Below are 24,904 nucleotides of genomic sequence, written 5' to 3'. Positions count from 1 at the left end.
ATTAGGCCAGGCCTGGGAAGCACACAGACAGCATTTAACTTGACTGTGGTCGTCCTGGCGACTACATTCCAAAGGAGCCTCACTCTGATAAGGCCTGGCTGGTATCCGCCAGGCTGAGCAGTTTTTCTTACTGTCTCCTGTGATTTCAGATTAATCAGCTTGGATCCCAAGGACTGTGCCAACACAAGGAAGAAGTCATCTCACAGTAGACATCACAATTTCAGCAAAACAAGCTAACAGCAACATGTTCATTTCAGGGCCTTCCATCCTGTTTATGTTGGCTCAGTTAGCTTGTAAAGAATAACTACCTGTATTAGTGATAAGATGTGTAATTGGCAATGGGCAGAGATACTGTGTAACTTTTGTAGTTCGTTGGCTTATGTGCATATCTTATTTCCGCTGCTAGACCTATCAAATCACTTCTCCTCCGTCTATCTCTTCCGTATATAATCTAATGTAGTGCTCACCAGGCTAACCCCCTGTTGGGTACTCCACCAGCTGTGTGAACCAATAAATCCTCTGCTTGTTTTCACCTGCACCCAGTGTGTCCAGAATTATTCCCTACACTCCCTTTCCTGTGAGTATCAGCAAACACTGGAGAATCTGATCGTTTCTGCAATGTTCTCTACAGATGCTAAAATCCCCATGTCCGGAAGTGGGAAGCCAAGCAATAGAAAGAGCTTTGATATTCAAAGGCCCAACGGATCAGTGACGTAAACCTCCCTTCACTCTTGCATGGTGTGCACACCTCCTTAAGACATCCGTGTTGTTGACTTTAAGCACTGTGGGATTAGCGCAGACCAGCCCTGAGAGAGCTCCAGAATAGAATAGAGCTCAGTCACAGGGCTCTGTCCAGCAACATGGGAGACCCACTGTCCAATTGCTTCTCCCCATCAAAGGAGGACTGACCCGTGTCTCCCACATCCCACACGAGTGCACTAATCATTGAGTGAAACTATACAAAGGCAGCGGCACTGTCGCCTCTTCTGCCACCTGAAGCACTTTGCTAAAAGTTTTCTAGGGATCCAATTGGCCAAACATGTAGGGACCATTCAGATGTGGATCAGGTTGCTCTGAATATTTTTGTTTAATTTTTTGTAACCATCTGTGAACTCATAAATCAGTTACTGGCCCAGCTATACGCATTTCTCTCTCCCAGTTCTACCTATCCCACAATCCCTATTTGTCAGAATCTATAACGCTTGGCAACAGAGCTTAGAGGAAGAACTCACAGTGAGCCCGCTGATGCAGTATAAATATCAAGAGTGCGATGCAAGTTTTTCCTTCTGTTTAATTCATATGTCGAGAAAATTAATACTTTTTGTACTATTCCATGTTCTGTTCAGACTGTCACAGAGGAGACACAAACACTGCACCTATTCTCGATAATGTTATGCTTGCTGTTACTTGTTTTGTTATTACTATCACAGAAAATACAAGCAAGTGTGATGGAAATCACCTTTCTCCTCCTTGTACCTGGAGAGAAATCAGGTGAGAAGAACCCCACAGAGCACAGAAAGGGTCACAGATTGGTAGGACGGTGTGTTACTTTGGTTCACCCACAGAATTCTCACAGCTCATCCGGGGAACTGCCCACTGAAATCAACACCAGCAGAAAGAAGAGGGATATGGATTTGTTGATCCCCTTTTTACCTCCCTGCTTTCAAAAAAAATCCCATGTATGTTTTTATGTGCAGACAGAGGCAATAACTAAATGAAGCCCTGATCTCAGTGGGGACCTGCAGCCCTTGTTAGAATAGGGACACATATGGAAATCGACATCCATATAGGCTGGAAACTGAATTCAGCTGTTTCCACTGCCCATCACTCAACCAGCACAGAGTTTCAGGGACTGGTTAGGAGTTTATTCATGGTTTTCGTCAGGGCGTCCTTCACCTCCCTGTTCCTCAGGCTGTAGATTATGGGGTTCAACATGGGGATCACCAGTGCGTAAAACACGGATGCTATTTTGTCATTGTCCATGGGAGAGCTGTAGGTGGGTTGGAAATACATGAAAAGGAGAGTGAAATAGAATACTCCCACCGTGATCAAGTGACAAGCGCAGGTGGAGAAGGCTTTGTACCGGCCCTCGGCAGAGCGGATCCTCAGGATGGTGGTGAAGATATAGACATAGGAAAGGAGAATGATCACAACACTGAGCATTACAGTGTAGCACATAGAAGCCAACTGCACAATGTCACTGATGCGGGTGTTAGAACAGGAGAGTGCCAGCAGGGGGGGCATTTCACAGAAGAACTGCCTGATGATGTTGGAGCGGCAGAATGACAGTCGGAATGTAAAATACGTGAGTATCAATGCATCCAGCACCCCTACGGCACACACCCCAGCCACTAGCTGGTTACACCGCTGCCTGGACATAGTGACCATATAGAGCAGCGGGTTACAGATGGCCACATAACGGTCATATGCCATCACAACCAGCAAGAGACACTGAATATCTGAAAGACACAGGGAGACATACATTTGCACAGCACAGGCAGTGCGAGAAATGCTTTTCCTCTCAGCTAAGAAATTCTGCAGTAGCGTAGGGACAATTACCGAGCAATAACAGAGATCACAGAAAGACAAACTCCTGAGGAAAAAGTACATGGGGGTGTGGAGTCGGGGATCAATCGTGATTAACAGGACCATCCCCAAGTTCCCCACGACAGTGATAACATAAATCATTAGGAAAATCCCAAACAGAGGGGCTTGTAGCTCCGGACGGTCTGTCAGCCCTGAGAGAATGAACTCAGTCGCCTCCGAATGATTTCCCTCTTCCATCTCCTCTGAGCCAAGATCAGGCAGCTACAGGGATGTGGGCAGGTGGAAGGCTTGGGAAAACTGCATCTTTGCTGTAATGAAGTAAGTGAAGAAAAATGGAGGTCAGTTTCTTAATAGGTACCAGTACTAATACAGGGAAGGGCTTCGTCCACAGACTAGATGTTCACAGCTGGTCGTTCCACTTGTTTGATTAATTTCACACACTGCACATATAGAGGGACACGCAGATGAATCATGCCACACACACAAACACTTCTGATTACTGATCCGAGAAGGAAACTTGTGACACTTGTGAGAGAAGCCGGGTGAAACCATCTCAATGTGATGTGATTATTGCTTAGCTCAAATGCGGTACGAGTCAATGAGCATCAATCTCTCCACCGTCCTTGGGCAAGGGGAGTTGTGTGGGTCAGCATGTGGGATTGCGGTAACGTTCGTGTGCTCTGCTACTTAAGCTTTTTGGCATCTGATAACAACATTTACATTAGTCTGTATGAAACTCCTGAGACTTAGATGAGCGCACGGATTTCTGTGACTAACTAACTGCCTTCTTTTTCTAACCAAATTCTTCATTAGCTCAACGGGTAAGAGCTGGAACTGAGGCTATCATTGCTGGAGGAGTGCAGTTCAATGCCTGCCAATCACCATGGTGTCTGTGTGGGTGTGTGACTCTGATGCAGAACAACAGCACGTACCTGCGGACAGCAGAGAGAGACATGGTGGTGTTTCTCCATCGATAGAAACTGACACTATGGTGCAGTTGGATAGTTTTATACTGAGATATCTCATCTATTGGACAAGATCCCTGGAGCAACTGGGAATACCTGAGCTCAGAGACACAACAGCTAATTAATGAGCTCAGAGAATCTCAGCGACGGAACGGATACCCTGGGGATTAATTTGGCCCCTCTTTTTTCCTGTGTCAGTAACAGATGCAATTTCTATTAGAGTTGCAGAGTAGAAGCCTGAGGGTTATTTCATTCTGCTCTTGTCATTGCAAGTTGGGTCCTGACTCAGAAAGGGCATGTTTCTGGAGACCCACATCTTTTTGTTGAAGATTTAATATTTCAGCTCAGAAACAAAACACATAGACTACGTCTAGACTGGCATGATTTTCCGCAAATGCTTTTAACGGAAAAGTTTTCCGTTAAAGGCATTTGCGGAAAAGAGCGTCTAGATTGGCACGAACGCTTTTCCGCAAAAGCACTTTTTGTGGAAAAGCATCCGTGCCAATCTAGACGCGGTTTTGCGCAAGAAAGACCCGATCACCATTTTCGCTGTCAGGGCTTTTTTGCACAAAACAATACTGCGTTGTCTACACTGGCCCTCTTATGCAAAAACATTTTCCCAAGAGGGCTTTTGCCCGAATGGGAGCAGCATAGTATTTCCGCAAGAACACTGACAATCTTACATGAGATCATCAGTGTTCTTGCGCAAATTCAAGTGGCCAGTGTAGACAGTTGGCAAATTTTTCCGCAAAAGCACCTGCTTTTGCGAAAAAACTTACCAGTCTAGACGCAGACATAGAGATGCCCCAGGTACCACATTCCACCCTTCTCTAGCATGGGCCAGGCTCCCTGGCTCGACTCCATCCCCTCTGGCGAATGATGCTCTGCACTCCTGTGGAACTGCCCTGGGATGTCACTTGAATCCCACAGCCACAGGACGACTCTGCAATTTAGGAAGTGACCTCTAGACCAAAGTTGAAGGAGAGTGTTGACACCTGAGATTGGATCAGGAAGAGGAGCCTCAGGTTTGGGGTGCCAGTTGAATGAGTCATAAGGTGATGGCACTGCATGGAAATCTCAGTGTATCTTCAAAATGAGAATCCACCCCGTTCCCTTCAATTGTAAAAAAGTCACTATTGGAGACTACAAGAGACACAGCTCATTTGTGCAACATAAGTGATTTATCTAAATAATTGTGTTGTTCGGGCCTTCCTTAGCAACTCAACTGGTCACCTGATCCCCCTGCAGCCACGGGACCCAGTGCCAGACATTCCACCAACCAGTCCTGAGTCATGACCTGTAGACTGAAAACTGCTAGTATGGAACAAGGGGCTGGGTTGCCATTCTGCTACACATCGATTTGACACCACTGTTCCTCTAGTGCCACGAGATGGAAAGATCTTCCCATAGCTAGTCTAGCCCTGTGTGATTTGGGGCTAAGTTCAACTGCAGATCTCTTCTGCAGACATGTAGCAAGCCATTTCCTTTCTCTGTTCCTCGGCTCTTGCTGTGCAAAATGGAGATTATGCTGTGATATGGAGGCTGTGAAAACAAATATGATCAAAAAGTCCCAGAAGGGTAGCCTGTTATTCTGTAACTTTAAAAAAGAGCTAGCATCTCAGAGACCAACAAAAATGTATAAAGTATCAGGAACTTCCATCGGCAAAACCCACATCCTCAGATGATGAGCTGGAGTAGAAATAACAGAAACCAAGTTATTGGGTGCTGAGGTCTTGCTTAGGTCTGTCAGTGGTGCAGTCAGAGTTGCAAACTGGGGAATAAACCAATGGCAATAGCTAGCCAGGGCCAAGAAGGCCCACATCTGCCTCATTGTTGTTGGGACAGGGATTTTGTCTAGGGCTTCAGTTTTGTCTCGTAGGGGCCATAACTTCCCACTCCCCGCCAGATCTCCCGAATACCTGGTCTTTTGCATGCCAAATTTACACCTCTTGGGGTTCGCAGTGAGCTCGGCTTCTTGCAGTGTCTGTAGAACAGACGCTACATGGGTTTAATGTGACCTCCAGTCCTCACTAAACATAATCACATCATCTCAATAGGCTGCAGAAAATTGCCCATAATGTCACAGCACCTGAAATATTAAGTGCTGGAAGGCGGTTGTTGTCTGATGTAGTTCAAAGGGCAGAGTTGTAATATGGACGAGCCTTAATGGGGTAAGTCACCTGAGTTTCCCCTGAGGAGAAGGATGCCAAGTGGTTCTTTCCTAACAGGGGGCCATGGCTACCCACACAAAGGTGACTCAATAGGCCACGGGATCATGGTGTGGCCCCAGGTTGGCCTGGGGTATCCCCAGCCCTGAATTCAATGGATGAGCAGAAACTGGAAGCGACACTCGCTGGGGCGGAAGCACCTACAGGAGAACATTCTGCTGTTGCTGGGCTTCCTGCTGCTCTTCTTGGTAGGCTTCCAGCTGTGTCCTCTGGACCTCCATGGACCTCCAGTAGCTTCAGCGTCTCCTACTTGGATACAGGGGAAGGTTGAGTCCCTACTTCTGGTACCAGTGTGAAGGGAATCAGCCTCTTTTGCACACCCCCTTTTGGCCAAGGACATGAGTCCTTGAGCTCCTCTCCTCTGTCTGGCTATGGGAGTAGATGGATCCCAGAAACCCTTTCTTCTCGATTGTCTGTGACTGGGCTTATGGAATCATAGAACAGTAGAACTGGAAGGGACCTCGAGAGATCTTCAAGTCCAGTCCCCTGCCCTCATGGCAGGACCAAGCACCATCTACATCATCCTGAATAGATTTCTTTCGAACTTGCTCTTGACTATCTCCAGTGATGGAGATTCCACAACACCCCCAGGCAATTTATTCCAATGTTTAACCACCCTGACAGGTAGGAAGTTTTTCCTAATGTCCAAACTAAACTTCTCTTGCTGCAGTTTAAGCCCATTGCTTCTTGTCCTATCCTCAGAGGCCAAGGAGAACAATTTTTCTCCCTCCTCCTTGTAACACCGTTTTAGGTACTTGAAAACAACTGTCATGTCCCCTCAGTCTTCTTTTCTAAACTAAACAAAAGCCCAGTTCTTCCAGGCTACAGCTACACAGCTTCCCTCTTCCACAAGAGCCTATGTTATGCTATACAAAGCACGTGAGAACTTTTATAGGGGAGAAGGCAGTATGCCGCATTTATTGAGAATACAAGTTAGCATATGCTTTTCAGTCATCACCCCCCCCCACACACACACACACCATGCACACAGTCCCGCTAGTCGATGATATAGTTACCAGTCCAGAGTCTGAATCTATCTAGTGGCCACCCAGATTGATCACAGAGGGGAGCCGGGCTTTGTCAGTCATGATCCGATGCTCCTGGAGTTGGTGGCAAGACGAACCCAAAGTCCCATAGCGAAGCACCCTGTTCTTATAATCCTCTTTCCTCTATTGAAGTCTGTGGATTTCGCTGTGTCAGTCTGTGACCAGTTACTATTATCTTTTGATGTTAACCTTCCAAAACACCTCTGAGAGGCTCATCCTGTCCTGGATTGCTTAATCAATTGTCTTTAGGGGTGCCAGCTCCACCTTAAGTTATTAATCTGCCAATCCTTGATCATGGATACGCACTAATAGTTCTTTGGCATCGGTCGGTCTTTTCTCCCCCTCCTTTCTTGACCATCTGGATTTAACAATGGCCTTCACACCTGATCTCTTTCTGATGATACATTTCCCATTCACACAAATGGTGTGTCTAGACTACAGGGTTTTGTCGACAAAAGTAACTTTTGTCGACAAAACTATAACTGCGTCTACACTACCACCGAGTTCTGTCGAGAGTAAGTCGACAGAACGCAGCAGTTTTGTCGACGGTGGTAAACCTCATTCTACGAGGAATAACGCCTTTTTTTGACAGAGTTATGTCAAAAAAAGGCACTATTGCATCCACACTGTGCTTTTTCAAAAATTAGTGTCTAGACTGTCTGTCAAAAAAGTGGCTTGCTTTGTCAACAGAACTGGCTGTAGTCAAGACACTCTTTTTCGACAGAAGCTTTGTCGACAGTATCTGTCAACAAAGCTTCTGTCGAAAAAAGCCTGTTATCTAGATGTACCCAAACAGTCTTTCACAGAGACCTTCAAAGGTACACAAATAGCAGTGTTTTATATTGAGCAAAAGCAAAAAGCATTGTAAGTTAAACTTTGCTAAATCTTGTAATCAAAACAGTTCACATTGAAGGCCCGGGCCTTTAACTTTCCTCTAGTCTTACTAACATAGACACAATACAAGAGCCTGTCTTTTACTTACTAAACCTTAAAAAAAAGAAATTAAGCATATTTAACTAAAAGGCCTAGTGGTAAAATGTTAGATGTGTTTCCCAGAGGGTGACAAGTAAAAAGTCTGGCAGTATCTAATTAAGGCATACATTACTACATTATTAAACCTGAAATACAAATATAAAATCTCACTCCTGCACCTATGCAAATGGAGCATGGATTGATGAAGACATTGAACAGAACTGGTCCCAAAACAGACCCCTGCGGAACCGCAATTGTTATACCTTTCCAGCATGACTGTGATCTATTAATAACTACTCTCTGGGAATGGCTACCCGGCCAGTTATGCACCCACCTTATAGTAGTCCCATCTAAGTTGTATTTGCCTAGTTTATTAATAAGAAGGTCATGCGAGACTGTATCAGATGCCTTACTAAAGTCTAGGTATACCACATCTACCACTTCTCCCTTAGTCACAAGACTGTTATCCTATCTAAGAAAGCTATCAGATTGGTTTGACATGATTTAAGAACATAAGAACGGCCATACTGGGTCAGACCAAAGGTCCATCCAGCCCAGTACTCTGTCTGCTAACAGTGGCCAATGCCAGGTGTCCCAGAGGGAGTGAATCGAACAGGTAATGATCAAGTGATCTCTCTCCTGCCATCCTTCTCCACCCTCTAACAAACGGAGGACAGGGACACCATTCCTTACCCATACTAGCTAATACCATTTATGGACTTAACCTCCATGAATTTATCTAGTTCTCTTTTAAACCTTGTTATAGTCCAAGCCTTCAGAATCTCCTCAGGCAAGGAGTTCCACAGATTGACTATGCGCTGTGTGAAGAAGAACTTTCTTTTATTTGTTTTAAATCTGCTGCTCATTACTTTCATTTGGTGGCCCCTAGTTCTTATATTATGGGAACAAGTAAATAACTTTTCCTTATTTACTTTCTCCACACCACTAATGATTTTATAGATCTCTAGCATATAAATTCATGTCACAAATCCATGCTAGCTGTCACCTGATTATCTTCCAGATGTTTGCAGATGTATTCCTTTATTACTTGCTCTATTATCGTTCCTGCACAAAAGTTAAACTAACTATTCTGTAGTTCCCTGGGTTGTTCTTTTTACAGATGGGCCCTAGATTTTCTCTTTTCCAGTCTACTGGAATCCCTCCCAACTTCCATGACTTTTCAAAGATGATAGCTAAAGGCTCAGATACCTCCTCCATCAGCTCCTTGAGTATTCTAGGATGCATTTCATCAGGCTGTGGTGACTTGAAGACAACTAACTTTTCTAATTAATTTTAACTTGTTCTTTTTTTATTTTAACTTCTAAACCTACCCCATTTCCACTAGCATTCACTATGTTAGGCATTCCTTCATCATCAGACTTCTTAGTGAAGAACGAAACAAAGACGTCATTAAGTACCTCTGCCATTTCCAAGTTTCCCGTTATTGTTTCTCCTTTTTCACTGACGGATGGGCCTACCCTGTCCTTGATCGTCTTCTTGCTTCTACTATATTTGTAGAATGTTTTCTTGTGTATCCTTTACATCTCTAGCTACATTTAGCTCTTTTTGTGCATTTGCCTTTTTAATCTTGCCCCTGCATATCTGTATTGTTTGTTTATATTCAGCCTTTGTAATTTGAACTAGTTTCTACTATTTATAGGACTCTTTTTTCATTTTTGGATCATGCAAGATCTCCTGGTTAAGCCAAGGCAGCCTTTTGCCATACTTTCTATCTTTCCTATGCAACAGAATAGTTTGCTTTAGGGCCTTTAATAACGTCCCTTTGAAAAACTGTCAACTCTCTTCAGTTTTTTTCCTCTTAGTCTTGCTTCTCATGGGACCTTACCTACCTGCTCTCTGAGTTTACCAAAATCTGCCTTCCCAAAAGCCATTGTCTCGGTTTTGCTGTTCTCCTTTCTACCATTTCTTAGCACGATTTCATGATCACTTACATCCAAGTTGCCTTCCACTTTCAAATTTTCAGCCAGTTCCTCCCTATATTTCATAATGAGATCTAGAACAGGGTTCTCCCTAGTAGCTTTCTCAACCTTTGGAAAGAAAAAAATATCTCCTATGCAGTCCAAGAACTTATTAGATAATCTGTGCCCCACTGTGTTAGTATCCCAACATATGTCTGGATAGTTCAAGTCCCCCATCACAACCTACCCATTTTATAGCTACTGGGAAATTAGGGAAAACAAGACCCACCCACTCATCTGGATCCCAGCCCAGAGATGCTGTAAGTAGCAGTTGTCCACTAAGAGTCCTCAATGTCTACTGCTGCTCACTCCCTCGGCCACTTCCCCAAGAAGCTGTCCTGTGCTTGCCCTCATTCTGGGCATTGAGATAAAATATTCACTGCACCCTGTCCCGGGCTCTGCAATTTTCTGTAGCCCAACATGGCTGGTCTTCAGCCAACAGATATGGGCTTCAGCTGAGTCAGCAAACCAGCCCCCAATTGGAGCGCTACAAGGTATCACTGTCTTCCCAGTCTGTGCCTGGGTCTGCCTGGCTTGAGCTCCAGAAAGGATCTGCCGGGCCCTGACCCAGAAGTTTATTTACACAGACTTTCTGGGCCCTGATTGGCTGCAGCAAAAGCAGCCACTCTAGCTTCCCTGACAACCTCTCCTCTCTACTTTTTTACTTAGGGTGGGGAAGGGAAAGGAAAAAGCTTCCAGGAAGGGGGACGGGGCTGACTTCACCATGTCTCAGGGAGTAAGCCCAGGCACAACACATGTTCCCCAAATCTCCACTATCATGTGCACCTTCTGCACCAGCCATTGCTCCAGCCCGGGTGGAAGTCAGGCCAACCATGACTGGAGATGGGTATTTTGTTCCATTGTTTCCAAACCCAGGGCTAAGTCTAGCTGGTCCCTACAAACACACAATTCTGGGTCGGCTCTGCACAGGACACAGCTGGCTGTGGCAAGAGCAGAATGAAATATCCCTCAGGCTTGGACTCTGTAACTCTAATAGAAATTGCATCATTTACTGACACAGGAGGAAATAAGTAACAAATTAATCCCCAGGGTATCAACTTCATGGGTGAGATTCCCTGAGCTCATTAATTTGTTCTTGTGTGTCTCTGAGCTCAGAGTAATCTCAGTGGCTTCAGGGATCTTGTCCCATGAATCACAGATCTCAGTATAAAACTTCCCAATTGCACCAATGTATCAGTTTTGGTCAATGGAGAAACGTCAGCACGTCTCTCTCTGCTGTCCACAGGTACGTCCTGTTGTCCTGTATCAGAATCACACACACACACACACACACCATGGAGATCGGCAGGTGCTGAATTGAAGTTCTACAGTACTAAGAGCCTCCGTCCCAGCTCCACCGATTCAGCTAAGGTAATAAGAAATTTGGGATCTTAGTCAGAGATGTCAGTGCCTTCCTTTACGTCTCAGGGGTTTCACACAGTAATTCCGTTCTGGGATGCCAAAGAGCTTAATTATCACAGTGAGCAAGTTTTATCCCAATTGGACTTGTCGAGCCACAGAGCTCCCCTTGCCCAAAGAGGGTAGAGCGATTGACTGTCATTTACTCTCACCCTGTCTTGAGCTAAAGAATAATCCCATCACACTGAGATGGTTTCACCCTCATTCTCTCACAGCACAGTCACAAGTCTCTGTTTGCTACTCAGATTAGAGAACAGGAGTGTTTGTGTGTATGTGAAAATTAACCTGTGTGGTGTTGTATGTATATAGTATGTGGAATTAATCAAATCAGCGGACTAAGCCCTTCCCTGATTCAGTACTGGTATCTATTAAGAAACTGATCTCCATTTTTCTTCACTTACTTCATTACAGCAAAAAGACACATTCCCCTAGCCATCTACCTGCCCACTTCCCGGTAGCTGCTGGATTTCAGAGGAGATGGAAGAGGGAAATCACTCGGAGGCAACTGAGTTCATTCTCTCAGGACTCACAGATCGTCTGGAGCTGCAGGTCCCTCTGTTTGTGTTGTTCCTACTGATGTATATTATCACTGTCATGGGGAATGGGGGGATGATCTTCTTAATCACAATTGAACCCCAGCTCCACACCCCCATGTACTTTCTCCTCAGGAGTTTGTCTTCCTGTGATCTCTGTTATTCCTCTCTAATTGCCCCTAAGATGCTGCAGAATTTCTTAGCTGAGAGGAAGAGCATCTCTCGCATGGCCTGTGCTGTGCAATTGTATTTCTCTATCTTTCTCGCTGATGTTGAGTGTCTGTTGCTGACTGTGATGGCCTATGACCGTTATGTGGCCATCTGTAACCCACTGCTCTATACGGTCACCATGTCCAGGCAGCGTTGTAATCTGCTGGTGGCTGGAGTGTGTGCTGTAGGGTTGGTGGATGCGTTCATACTCACATATTTTACATTCCGCCTGTCATTCTGCCGCTCCAACCTCATCAGTCATTTCTACTGTGACATGCCCCCGCTGCTAGCACTCTCCTGCTCTGACACCCACACTTGTGAGATTGTGTTATTTGCTTCCATGTGCTACATTGTAGTGCTCAACATTGTTATCCTCCTCCTCTCCTATGTCTGTATCGTGGCCACCATCCTGCAGATCCGCTCTGCCGAGGGCCGGTACAAAGCCTTCTCCACCTGCACTTCCCACTTGTGCACAGTGGTCATGTTTCATGGTACCCAGCTCTTCATGTATTTACGTCCTCCCTCCAGCTACTCTATGGAAACGGACAAAATAGCATCAGTGTTTTACACGCTGGTGATCTCCATGTTGAACCCCCTCATCTACAGCCTGAGGAACAGAGACGTGAAGGACGCCCTGAGGAAAGCAGCAAATAAATTGCTACCCAAGTCTTGAATCTGTTCATCCCAGTGCTGGTGGAAACAGAGGAATTCAGTTCCCAGCCTATAGCAATGTCATTTCACTGAGCGCGTGGTGGCACTGTTCATTATTGCACTGTTGTTATCATACATGTGCTATTCCAACACGGGCCTCGGGTCCCCCCTGAGATCAGGGCTTCATTTCACTATTGAATCACTATGACCAAAAATATCTTGGTGATATGCTCTGAAAACGGGGAGCTGGTTGTATTTGGAAGGAAGGGGGCATCAAATCTCCCTCTTCCTCCTAACAGTGTTGATTTCACCGTGAAGTTCCAAGGATGATGTGTGTGATTTCTGTGGGTGAACCAAAGGGAGTTTGTGCAGCTTCCTGCTACTCTGTAGCCCTTCTGTGCTCTGTGAGGTTCCTGTACCTATTGTCACCTGCTTTGTGTCCATGCATGAGAAGAAGAGAGGTGATTTCCATCACACCGTGCTACGGCAATGGGAGAGTTAGGTCACTAATGAGTAGAGCTTTGGATTTCTAAGCCCTTTCTATAGCTTGGTACCCATGGGCTAAAGAAGTGGAAAGGGGGATCTTAGCATCTCTAGGTAACATTACAGAACAGATATGTCAGTGTTTGCTGATGCTCACAGGAAAGGGAAACAGATTCTGCACTCCTGGGTTCCCCTGTCCTTCTCTGCACCATCAATACAAATTGTTTTTAAAATGACCATTTGTGTTTGAAACTTTATTTTTACCTTCCATGGTCAATGTGCATATTCCTTGAAGAATGGAGGAATTTTCTGAATTAAGTAAATCTTCCAATCTGGACAATGTTCAGTTGTCTTTTCACAGTCAAACTATCCAGAGGAAGCAGTTTGAAAAGTATTTACAAATTCAGAGCATAAATGCACAGGTATGAAAAGGTGGATCTTATGTTCTTTATCCCATCATTTTTCCATATTTGAGTGGGAGTAACCAGAGGTGCCTGCCTCATTACAGGGCTCATAAATGTTTTTACCGCTTTCCATGACCCTCGTGGGAAGCTTAGCAGGGTCTTTGGCTGGCGTGACGCACCCAAGAGAAGGAACCAAAGACCCCAGGGAGAGGCAAATTCTCTCCTTTTGGAGGCTTAGCTGGACTAAGAATAACTTTAGGGTTAGTTTGTAATAAGTTTGTACTGAGGACTTAGTATTAATTAAGCATTTTCCGTTACTTTAAGTTGGTAATCTACTTTGCTCTGCCATTTCTCATTTATTACCACTTCAATCCTACTGCTTGTACTTAATAAAATGACTTTTATGACTATCAAGCTCAGTGTAAATAATTATTACCTGGGGGAACAAGCACTGTGCACATCCCCCCCTTTCATTGCTAAAGGGGGCTTACCTAAATAATTCAGTTGGGGTTCTGATCCCATTTGGGGAGGGGTATCCCAGGAAGCTGGGCCCCAAACTGCAGTTTCCTTGGACCTGAAGAATTTCAGCGACTGTACTGCTCCTTGGGGGAGAGGGGACAGTGATCTCAGATCTGTGCCTTTCCTGGAGGAGACCACGGAGCTGGCCATGCAGGACAGGGTGGCAAGGAGCCCATTAGAGCAGGAAGGTGAGTGGCAGGACCTTGTCAGCCTTCTGGGGAGCCCCCCAAAGGCGGTCCTCTGTGGTCACCCCTCAGTGCACCTTTTTACTGCTATAAATAATGTGGGAGGTGGGAGCTCTGGGTCTTTTCAAATTGCCAGGCCCCGTGGAAGATGCTCCCTTTGCCCTCCCCACCAGTGCTACTAGAGGCACTAGACGTGATATTAAAGCCGGCAGCAACATACGAGCATTTCAAAGAGTGTAAACATTAAACGCGTCCCTACAAGGCTAACACCTAGTTGAGCCTTAGCAACACGCTGGAGAGCCAGACGGGTTCCAGCTTTGTATTGATCAGCGTTCACCACCAATCGAGCTGGCTTGTGCTCTGTCAGCCTTCCAAGGCAAAGCAACATCATTTGACTTGGCCAGTTGGTCTCATAGTTTGAGCATGTTATTGGTACTTAGCCAGAGCCCCTTAATGACTCCGTCACAGAAGGCTTTTGAAGGCCAGTCTGATAGGTTTCTATCTGAGACCTTGAAGACTTTTTTTGCTGATCAATATACAACCCAGCTACACAGTAGGTGGAGTGAATATTTCAGGTCTGGCAGGTTTTGCTTCACCTGACATTGGACTCTTTGCCAGTCGGCACTAAGGGGCTGTTGGGTTTCAAAGGAACCTGTAGCTGAGTGGTGCTTAAAGTGGGGTCCGCAGACCCCTAGTGGTCTGTGCACACCTACCGTGTGGTAAGAGAACCTATCCCAGCCTGCTCCTGTCCTCTGGCCAGACACCCTACTCCCCACCTGCTCCTGCACCCCACTTCCCACCCAGATCTTGCACCCTCATGCTACTCACTGGCAGCCCTGTCCTGTGCACTGAACCACTCATCCCCCCCCCCCCCAGAGCTCTGGGGGTCTTCCACAAAATCCACTAACCACAGAAACCCTGAAGAGTTAATCTGCCCTATGGGAAACCTTGAACCATCCTCCCTGTCCCCTTCCTTGGGACCAGAGTACCAGGGGAGTGAGGCTCCGAAGAGCAAGTGTTCAGAGAACTTCATAACACAGAGTACTGAGAAGGACACATGGATAGCACTGGTTGAAGAACTAAGTTTATAGTTTGCTGTGAAGAGCTCCAAAAAGATCTCACAAAATTAAGTGAGTGGGCAACAAAATGGCAAATTTAATGTTGATAAATGTAAAGTAATGCACACTGGAAAAAATATTCCCAACTATATGTACAATATGATGGGGACTAATTTGGCTACAAGTACTCAAGAGAGATTTTGGAGTTATTGGGGATAGTTCTCCGAAAAAATCCGCTCAGTGTGCGGTGGCAGTCAAAAAACCAAATAGAATGTTAGGAATCATTTAAAAAGTGATAGAGAAGACGACAGAGAATATCTTCTTGCCTCTATATAAATCCATGGTATGCCCATGTCTTAAATACTGCATACAGATGTGGTCACCTCATCTCAAAAAAGATATATAGACATTGGAAAAGGTTCAGAAAAGGGCAACAAAAATGATTAGGGGATTGGAGTTGTCCCATATGAAGAGTGATGAAAAAGACTAGCACTTTTTAGCTTAGAAAAGAGGAGACTAAGGGGGGGATATGATAGAGGTCTATAAAATCATGACTGTTGTGTAAAAAGTGAATAAAGAAAATGTATTTACTTGTTCCCATCACATAAGAACTAGGGGTCACCAAATGAAATGAATAGGTAGAAGGTTTAAAACAAACAAAAGGAAGTTTTTCTTCATGCAGCACACAGTGAACCTGTGGAACTCCTTGCCAGAGGAAGTCATGAAGACCAGGACTTTAACAGGGTTCAAAAAGAGCTAGATAAATTCATAGAGGTTAGGTCCATCAATGGCTATTAGCCAAGATGGGTAGGAATGGTGTCCCTAGCCTCTGTCAGAGACTAGGAATGGGTGATGGGGGAGGGATTTCTAGAGAATTCCCTGTTCTGTTCACTCCTTACGGGGCATCTGGCATTGGCCACTGTCAATAGACAGGACTTTGAACTATATGGACCTTTGGTCTGGCCCCGTCTGGCTGTTCTTATGTTTGCTGTGGGGAAAAAAAATCAATGTACTGAAACCAAAACCAGACAACAATTCTGGTGAATAGAGAAAGCAGACAAAAATAAGTCATTCTGAGTTGGATGAATTATTTCAATAGTCCCTCCACTTCCAGTTGTTTAGTTCATGGCCAAAACTCCTGGGGGAAAAAATTGTAAAACAACATGTGGAAAGTTGTACCCACTTCTGGTCCCATTTTGTGTTTTGGTCACTGTATCAAGGGATGAGGAGGAGCAGCAAACAGCCCCACCCACTCCTTTGGATCCCGGCCCAGGGATGCTGTAAGTAGCAGTTGCCTGCTAAGCGTCCTCACTGCCCACTGCTGCTCATTCCCTGGGACACTTCCCCAAGAAGCTGCTCTGTGCTTGCCTTTTTTTCTGGACATTGACATAAAGTCCTCACTGCACACTGTCCTTGGTTCTGCAATTCATCCTAACCCAGCACTGCCAGTCTTCAGGGACTCGGAGCTGTCCAAGGTACCGCGGCCTTCCCAGTCTGTGCCTGGGTCTGCCTGGCTTCAACTCCAGAGAGGAACTGCAAAAGTTTCTTTACAGAGGCTTGCTGGGCTCTGATTGGCTGCAGCAAATGCAGCCAGTCTATCTTCCCTGGAGGACCTCTCCTCTACTTTTTTACTCGGAGGGTGGGGAGGAAAAAGCCTCCAGCAGGGGGCTTTGGGCCAACTTCATCATGTCACAGGGAGCAAGCCCAGGCACAACACAAGCTCCCCAAATCTTCACCATTATGTGCAGCTTCTGCACCAGCCCTTGCTCTTGCCTGGGTGGAAGTCAGGCCGACCATGACTGGAGACGGGTCTTTTGTTCCATTGCTTCCAAACCCAGGGCTAAGGCTTATGCCCCCAAAAAAGGAGGTACACGGATATTGCGGAAAAAGTTCTTTGCATAAAAACAAAAACATCCACACTGCTTGTTTTTGAAAAAAAAACCCGAGTAGAAAAATGGATCAGCAGAAAATATGCAAATGAGATTGAGACTCATGCAAATGACTCCCTCATTAGCATATTTTTTGCCGTGACAACTTGTAGTGTAGACGTAGCCCACGTGCTTTGTTTCTGAGCCTAAATATTAAATTATCAGCCCAAAGATGTTGGTCTCCACAAACATACAATTCTGAGTCAGGACCCAATTTGCAGTGTCAAGAGCAGAATGAAATATCCCTCAGGCTTGGACACTGCAACTCTGATAGAAATTGCATCCCTTACTGACACAGGAAGAAAGAGGGCTCCAAATTAATCCCCAGCCTATCAGCTCCATGGCTGAGATTCACTGAGCTCATTAATTTGTTGTTGTATCTCTCTGCGCTCAGGTATTCCCAGTGGCTTCAGGGATCTTGTCCCATAGATCACAGACCTCAGTATAAAACTTCCAAATTGCACCAAAGTGTCAATTTTGGTCGATGGAGAAATGCTGCCACGTCTCTCTCTGCTGTCCACAGGTACGTGCTGTTGTCCTGCATCAGAGCACACACCCACACAGACACCAGGCTGATCTGCAGGCACTGAATTGAAGTTCTACAGTACTAAGAGCCTCAGTCCCAGCTCCTCCCCAGTGAGTTAAGGGCATGAAAAATGTGGATGGAAAAAATGGGATCTTAGTCAGAGATGTCGGTGCCTTCCTTTATGGCTCAGGAGTTTCACACAGAAATGCCGTTATCAGATACCAAAGAGCTTAATTATCACGGTGAGCAAGTTTTACCCCAAACTGACACACGGAGCCATAGAGCTCCCTTTGCCCCAGGAGGTCAGAGAGATTGACACTCATTTACTCTCAGCCCTTCCTGCGCTAAAGAATGTCGTCATACTGAGATGCTTTCACCTTCAGTCAAAAGTCAAAAGTCTCGGTTTCTGCTCAGATTGGAGAACAGGAATGTTTGTGTGTGTGTGAAAATCATATTGTTGTATGTGTACAGTGTGTGAAATTAATCAAACAAGTGAATTAACCCTTCCCTGATTCAGTACTGGTACCTATTAAGAAACTGACCTCCATTTTTCATCATTTACATCATTACAGTGAAGAGACAGGTTCCCTGAGCCATCAACCCGCCCACATCCCTATAGCTGCTGGATCTCAGCTCAGAGGAGATGGAAGAGGGAAATCACTCGGAGGCGACTGAGTTCATTCTCTCAGGACTGACAGATCGTCCAGAGCTACAAGCCCCTCTGTTTGGGTTGTTCCTACTGATTTATGTTATCACTGTTGTGGGGAATGGGGGGATGATCTTCTTAATCACTATTGACCCCCGACTTCACACCCCCATGTATTTTTTCCTCAGGAGTTTGTCTTCCTGTGATCTCTGTTATTCCTCTCTAATTGCCCCTAAGATGCTGCAGAATTTCTTAGTTGAGAGGAAAAGCATTTCTCGACTGTCTTGTGCTGTACAATTGTATTTCTTTGTCTGTTTTGCAGATGTTGAGTGTCTGTTGCTGACTGTGATGGCCTATGACCGTTATGTGGCCATCTGTAACCCGCTGCTCTATACGGTCACCATGTCCAGGCAGCGTTGTAACCTGCTGGTGGCTGGGGTGTTTGCTGTGGGGTTGGTGGATTCAGTGATACTGACATATTATATATTTCGACTGTCATTCTGCCGCTCCAACGTCATAAGGCATTTCTACTGTGACATCCCCCCGCTACTGGCTCTTTCCTGCTCTGACACCCACACCTGTGAGATTGTGTTATTTGCTTCAATATGCTACATTGTAGTTGTCAGCATTGTGATCCTCCTCTTCTCCTATATCTGTATCATCTCCACCATCCTGCGGATCCGCTCTGCCGAGGGCCGGTACAAAGCCTTCTCCACCTGCGCTTCCCACTTGTGCACGGTGGTCATGTTTCATGGCACCCAGCTCTACATGTATTTACGTTCCCCCTCCAGCTACTCCATGGAAACAGACAAAATAGCCTCCGTGTTTTACACCCTGGTGATCTCCATGTTGAACCCCCTCATCTACAGCCTGAGGAATAGGGATGTGAAGGACGCCCTGAGGAAAGCAGCAAATAAACTGCTAACCCAGTCTTGAATTAATTCATCCCAGTGCTGGTTGAGTGATGGGCAGTGGAAACAGGGGAATTCAGTTCCCAGTCTATGGCGATGTCATTTCACAGAGCGCATGGTGGAATTGTTCATTATTACGCTGATAGTATTATACATGTGTCTACTCCAACACGGGACTCAGGTCCCCATTGGGATCAGGGCTTCATTCGATTATTGATACTCTGTGAGCATAAAAATCTAGGTGAGGTGCTTTGAAAGCTGGAACTGACTGTATTGGGCAAGGAGGGGCACCTCACATCTCGCTCTTTTTTCTAGTGGTGTTGATTTCATGGTGCAGTTCCAAGGGTGACGTGTGCGATTTCAGTGGGTGAACCAAAGGGAGTTTATGCAGCTTCCTGCTACTCTGCAGTCCTTTCCATGCTCTGTGGGGTTCTTGTACCTACTGTCACCTCATTTGTGTCTATGCATGAGGAGGAGAGAGGTGATATTCTTCATACCATGCTAGGGCAATAGGACAGTAATGACAGGGATGAGTAGAGCTTTAAATTTCAAAGCCCTTTCTATAACTTAGTACCCATGGGCTAAGGGAGTGGGCGTGAGGATCTCAGCATCTCTAGGTAACATTACAGAACTGATAAGATGCTCCAGTGTTTGCTGATGCTTTCAGGAAAGGGAAACAGATTCTTCTCTCCTGGGCTCCACCGTCCGTCTCTTCACCATTAATACAATTTTTTTTAGAATGGTCATTTGTGTTTGCAACTTTTTTTTTATCTTCCACCGTCATTGTGCATATTCCTTGAGGAATGGAGGAATTGTTTGATATAAGAAAGTCTGCCAGTCTGGAGAATGTGTAGTTGTCTCTTCACAGTCAAACTATCCAGAGGCAGCGGTTTCAAAAGCATTTACGAATTCAGAGACCAAATGCTTAGGTATGAAAATGTGGATCTTACATTCTTTTTCCCTCCATTTTTCCATATTTGAATGGGAGTAACCGGATGCGCCTGACTCATTACCGGGCTCATAAATGTTTTTACCTCTTTCTATGACCCTCATTAATGTAGTACCTGTGAGCACTTCACACTCTGGAATGTATTTAAAATCAAGTAGTCCCATGGCTCTTTAAAGAGCAACAAATATATTTAAATTATCATGAGTTTTCGTAGGCAAAACTCCCTTCTTCAGACTGACTACGTCTATACTGTGCTCTCTTGCGCAAGAAAATATGCAAATGAGGTGAAGGAGTGAATATCGCTCCACCTCATTTGCATGCTTAAATGAGCCACCATTTTTGAGCAAGGGGCTTTCGTTCAAAAAAGGAGCTGTTCTGCCTGAAAAAAAGCAGCAGAACAGCTCCTGAGCAAGAGGGAGTTTTTGCCCAAAAGGAGTCATGTAGACAACTCCTTTTTGCGCAAAAGCCCCTTGCATAAAAATGGCAGCCCATTAAGCATGCAAATGAGGCACAGCAATATTCACCACTTGACCTCATTTGCATATTTTCTTGCACAAGAGAGCACAGTATTGATGTAGCCAGGGTGATTTGGAGTAGAAGTAAAAGACAGGAACTTGTGTCTTTGAAAAGTAGCCATTCTGCTAGAAAGGAATTGTGTTATGCTTATAAAAAGCACACAGGATCTTTATGGGGGAAAATGCAATATGTCGCATTTATTGTGAATACAATGGCAAAGCAGTTGTAGGTAAGTGTGAACACCACACACACACACACACACACACACACACACACACACACACACACACACACACACACAGAGTCCCACCAGTTGATTTTATATTTAACAGGCCATGATCCATGACCAACCAGATTGATCATGGACAGAAGAGGGGGGGCGGCTCTATCGTTCCAGACCGATGCTCCAATCTTTGGCAGGACCTACCTCCCAAATTATGGCAAAGCAGCTCCTCTTTATAGCACTTTTCCTGCATTGCGATCAGTGAGTTTAGCCCCACCATGCTGTTTTTCTGATAGATGTTTGTTATCTCTGGTTGTCTCTCTTGCTCCTCCTTGCCTCTGTTCTGCCAGGCTAAGGTGGCTTTGATCACAAATATCGTGTGTCAGTTGATAAATGCTCACCCTTTCTCTCAAGGTCCAGGGTTATCCAAAGAGGGCAGATTGACATGCAGTCATCTTTGGCACTACATAGTCCATTGCTGGATCCTCCCATTAGCGTCTCTGGTCTGGTGGTGGCCTTCACACTTACCTCCCACACATGCCTTCCTCTCACACATAACAAGGGTAACAAGCCGAATTTCACAAGAGCAGATCATGAAATTCTTTCCCTCTACTATGTTAGTGTTGTCAGTTAGGATTTACTACTGGGGTGTCTGGACAGGTCTCTGGCTCTGTCGATCATGACAGATCATGTTATTGCAAAAAAAGCAAACCTGATTCTGGGATGCATTAACAGATGTGTTGTGAGCAAGACACGAGAAGTCATTCTTCTGCTCTATTCTGCACTGGTTAAGCCTCAATTGGAGTATTGTGTCCAGTTCTGGGCACTGGATTTCAAGAAAGATGTGGAGAAATTGGAGAGGGTCCAAAGAAGAGCAACAAGAATGATGAAAGGTCTAGAGAACATGACCAATGAAGGAAGGCTGAAAGAATTGGGTTTGTTTAGTTTAGAAAAGAGAAGATTGAGGGAGGACTTGATAGCGGTTTTCAGGTATCTAAAAGGGTGTCATAAGGAGGGGGGAGAAAACTTGTTCATCTTGGCCTCTGAAGATAGAACAAGAAGCAATGAACTTAAATTGCAGCAAGGGAGGTTTAGGTTGGACATTAGGAAAAAGTTCCTAACTATCAGGGTGGTCAAACACTGGAATAAATTGCCCAGGGAGGTTGTGGAATCCCCATCTCTGGAGATATTTAAGAGCAGGTTAGATAAATGTCTATCAGGGATGGTCTAGACAGTACTTGGTCCTGCCATGAGGGCAGGGGACTGGACTCGATGGCCTCTCGAGGTCGCTTCCAGTCCTAGTATTCTATGATTCTATGACAACCAGAAGGCTGCTTATGTGTTTGCTCGGTGATGTGAACCAGGTCGACTTGTGCACTTAGTCTCCACAGCAGATCCCAAGAGAGCCCCCAAAGACCACAAATCAGATAAGGATCGAAGGTGCCCATCCAGGCTTATTGTTAAGCAAAGTACAGTCAGAGTTGTCAGTAGATTATACTGAACCACTACACATTTGTACCCACAACAATAGACTGACTCAATCAGTGGGAGACCCCCCCCCCAATAAACTTCCAGTCAAAGACTGTGCCCCCAAGACACCACCGTACTGGACTAACAAGTTACACTTAGCTTCTTAAATACCACCCATCACCCTGTACCTTGTGGTTTGATTAGCTCATCTCTATCCCTCATGCTGCCATTTTAGACTCTTTCCTGAACCTGGGTCTGTATCTGTGGGGAGTGTGGGTACCGAGGTCTTTTTTGAAGAGCTGGTGGTAGCATGCGATTTCAACTTATGACCAATACCAATTACTATTCTGCACCTGGGCCTATTCCCAATTATTGTTTTGCACTCTCAGCCCTGTTTATGCCAAGTTCTGTGAGCAGGGGCCTGCCTGTTGCTTACAGCTTAGCTGGTCTTTATGTTAGCCATATTTTGCCCATTGTTAGCTAGACCTGAGGTCTCTGACCAGGCCTGTGCTACATGGGCTTATGTTTTAGGCCTTCCTCCTACTACAGTTGCAATATCTACTCCAAAACTACAAACACAATAATAACCATACGAATCTAAATATCGTTTTACTTCCAAATAGTCTGGCAGTGTATACGGCAACAGACATATAAAGACTTCATACATTAAGACTTGAATGCTTAGAATGTCATTAAAAATGGGAAATAGGAATGTTTCTACTACAATTTCAGCAGACGATCACAGAGAGAGGGAGCGGTATTGGTATTCATCTGCAAATTTGACCCTGGTACCCTGTGCTTGAACAAAGACATTAACAGGATGTCACATTTTAAAGCCAATCTCTCCTGCCTTTTACACTGCGTCGTTACAGCAAAAGCTAAGTATGGGACACCACCAGCCCTCTTAATTACCCTCATTAGCACCGGTTCTACAATTGATAGGCACCTTTTGTGACAAATCCCCTCCCCCATGCTTTATGAAATGGACTTACGGACACAACTACACATAACTGGAAGGTAGTTGGGACAAATTACTTCATGTAACCTATCAATCTTCATAACATAATCCGCTGGGTCTCTTTATCTAATTGTGGTGTATGTATCATTCTTGAGCGCGAAAGGAGACATATGGAGTACGGAATGATTTACAGTTTTACATGTGCAAAGGAAAGCCATCAAGGGTATTTCCATTGCCTCCATATCTGGGCAGTCATATGTAAACATCCTCTTTTGTCCTTTAAGTCTTGGAAGTGGTTGGTCTCAGACAGTCATATGGCCTCCCTAACTGGTAGGGACTGGCCAGGTAACTTCCCCAGAAAAAAGGGAATCTATAAAACAAAGAGAAGCATAGCAGGGTCTTTGGCTGGCATGACACACCCAAGAGAAGGAACCAGGGACCCCAGGGAGAGGCAAATTCCCTCATTTTGGAGGCTTACATGGACTAAGAATAACTTTAGAGTGAGTTTGTAATACGTTTGCACTGAGGACTTAGTGTTAGCATTAGTTAAATGTTTTCCGTTATTTTAAGTTGATAATCTACTTTGCTCTGCCTTTTCTCATTTATTAGCACTTCAGTGCTTCTGCCTGTACTTAATAAAATCACTTTGACTTACTATCAAGCCCAGTGAAAATAGTTATTACCCGGGGGAGCAAGCACTGTGCAAATCCCCCCTTTCTTTGCTAAAGGGGACTTCCCTAATTCAGTTGGGGTTTGATCCCATTTGGAGAGGGGTATCCCAGGAAGCTGGACCCCAATCTGCATTTTCCTTGGATGGACCTGAAGAGTTTCAGTGTCTGTAGTGCTCCTCGGGGGAGAAGGGACAGTGAGTTCAGTTCTGTGCCTTGACTAGGGGACAACAGGGAGCTGGCCCAGCAAGACAGGGTGGCAAGGAGCCCAAGAGAGTAGGAAGGCGAGTGGTAGGGCCTTGTTAGCCCTCCAGGAAGCCCCCCAAAGGGGTCCTCTGTGATTGCCCCCTCATTGCACCTTTTTACTGTTATAAATTACATGGGAGGTGGGAGCTCTGGGACATTCCAAACTGCCAGACCCCAGGGAAGATGCCCCCTTTGCCCTCTCTGCCAGTGGTACTAGAGGCACTAGATGTGATATTAAAGCCGGCAGCAACATACGAGCATTTCAAAGAGTGTAAACATTAAACGCGTCCCTACAAGGCTAACACCTAGTTGAGCCTTAGCAACACGCTGGAGAGCCAGACGGGTTCCAGCTTTGTATTGATCAGCGTTCACCACCAATCGAGATGGCTTGTGCTCCACCAGCCTCCCAAGGCAAAGTAACATCGTTTGACGTGGCCAGGTTGGTCTCATAGTTTGAGCATGTGATGGGTACATGGCCAGGGCTCCTTAAGGGCTGAGCCAGAGCAGGCTTTTGAAGACCAGTCTGATCTGTTTCTATTTGAGACCTTAGAGACGTTTTTTTGTAGATCAGTGCCCATCCCAGCTACACATTCAGTGCAGCGAGTGTGTCAGGTCTGGCAGGTTTTGCTTCACCTGACATTGGACTCTTTGCCAGTAGGCACTA

At 45.3% G+C, this 24,904-nt stretch overlaps 2 protein-coding genes across 2 annotated transcripts; both read left to right on the top strand.

The window, feature by feature from the left end:
- The first annotated feature begins 11,633 nt into the window (after positions 1–11,633).
- On the top strand, positions 11,634–12,572 carry LOC149524415 (olfactory receptor 5AR1-like). The gene has a single exon (XM_089778243.1). It carries the CDS (start codon positions 11,634–11,636, stop codon positions 12,570–12,572), a length of 939 nt encoding a protein of 312 aa, XP_089634369.1.
- A 5,724-nt stretch (positions 12,573–18,296) lies between these two features.
- LOC102447390 (olfactory receptor 5AP2-like) lies at positions 18,297–19,235 on the top strand. The gene has a single exon (XM_014580295.3). The coding sequence runs from the start codon at positions 18,297–18,299 to the stop codon at positions 19,233–19,235; it is 939 nt and encodes a 312-aa protein (XP_014435781.3).
- The last annotated feature ends 5,669 nt before the right edge of the window (positions 19,236–24,904 follow it).

The sequence above is a fragment of the Pelodiscus sinensis genome, chromosome 5 (genome assembly GCF_052426305.1).
Source record: "Pelodiscus sinensis isolate ZL-2025 chromosome 5, ASM5242630v1, whole genome shotgun sequence".
Lineage (NCBI taxonomy): Eukaryota > Metazoa > Chordata > Testudines > Trionychidae > Pelodiscus > Pelodiscus sinensis.
This window is presented reverse-complemented; position numbering and strand designations above follow the sequence as displayed.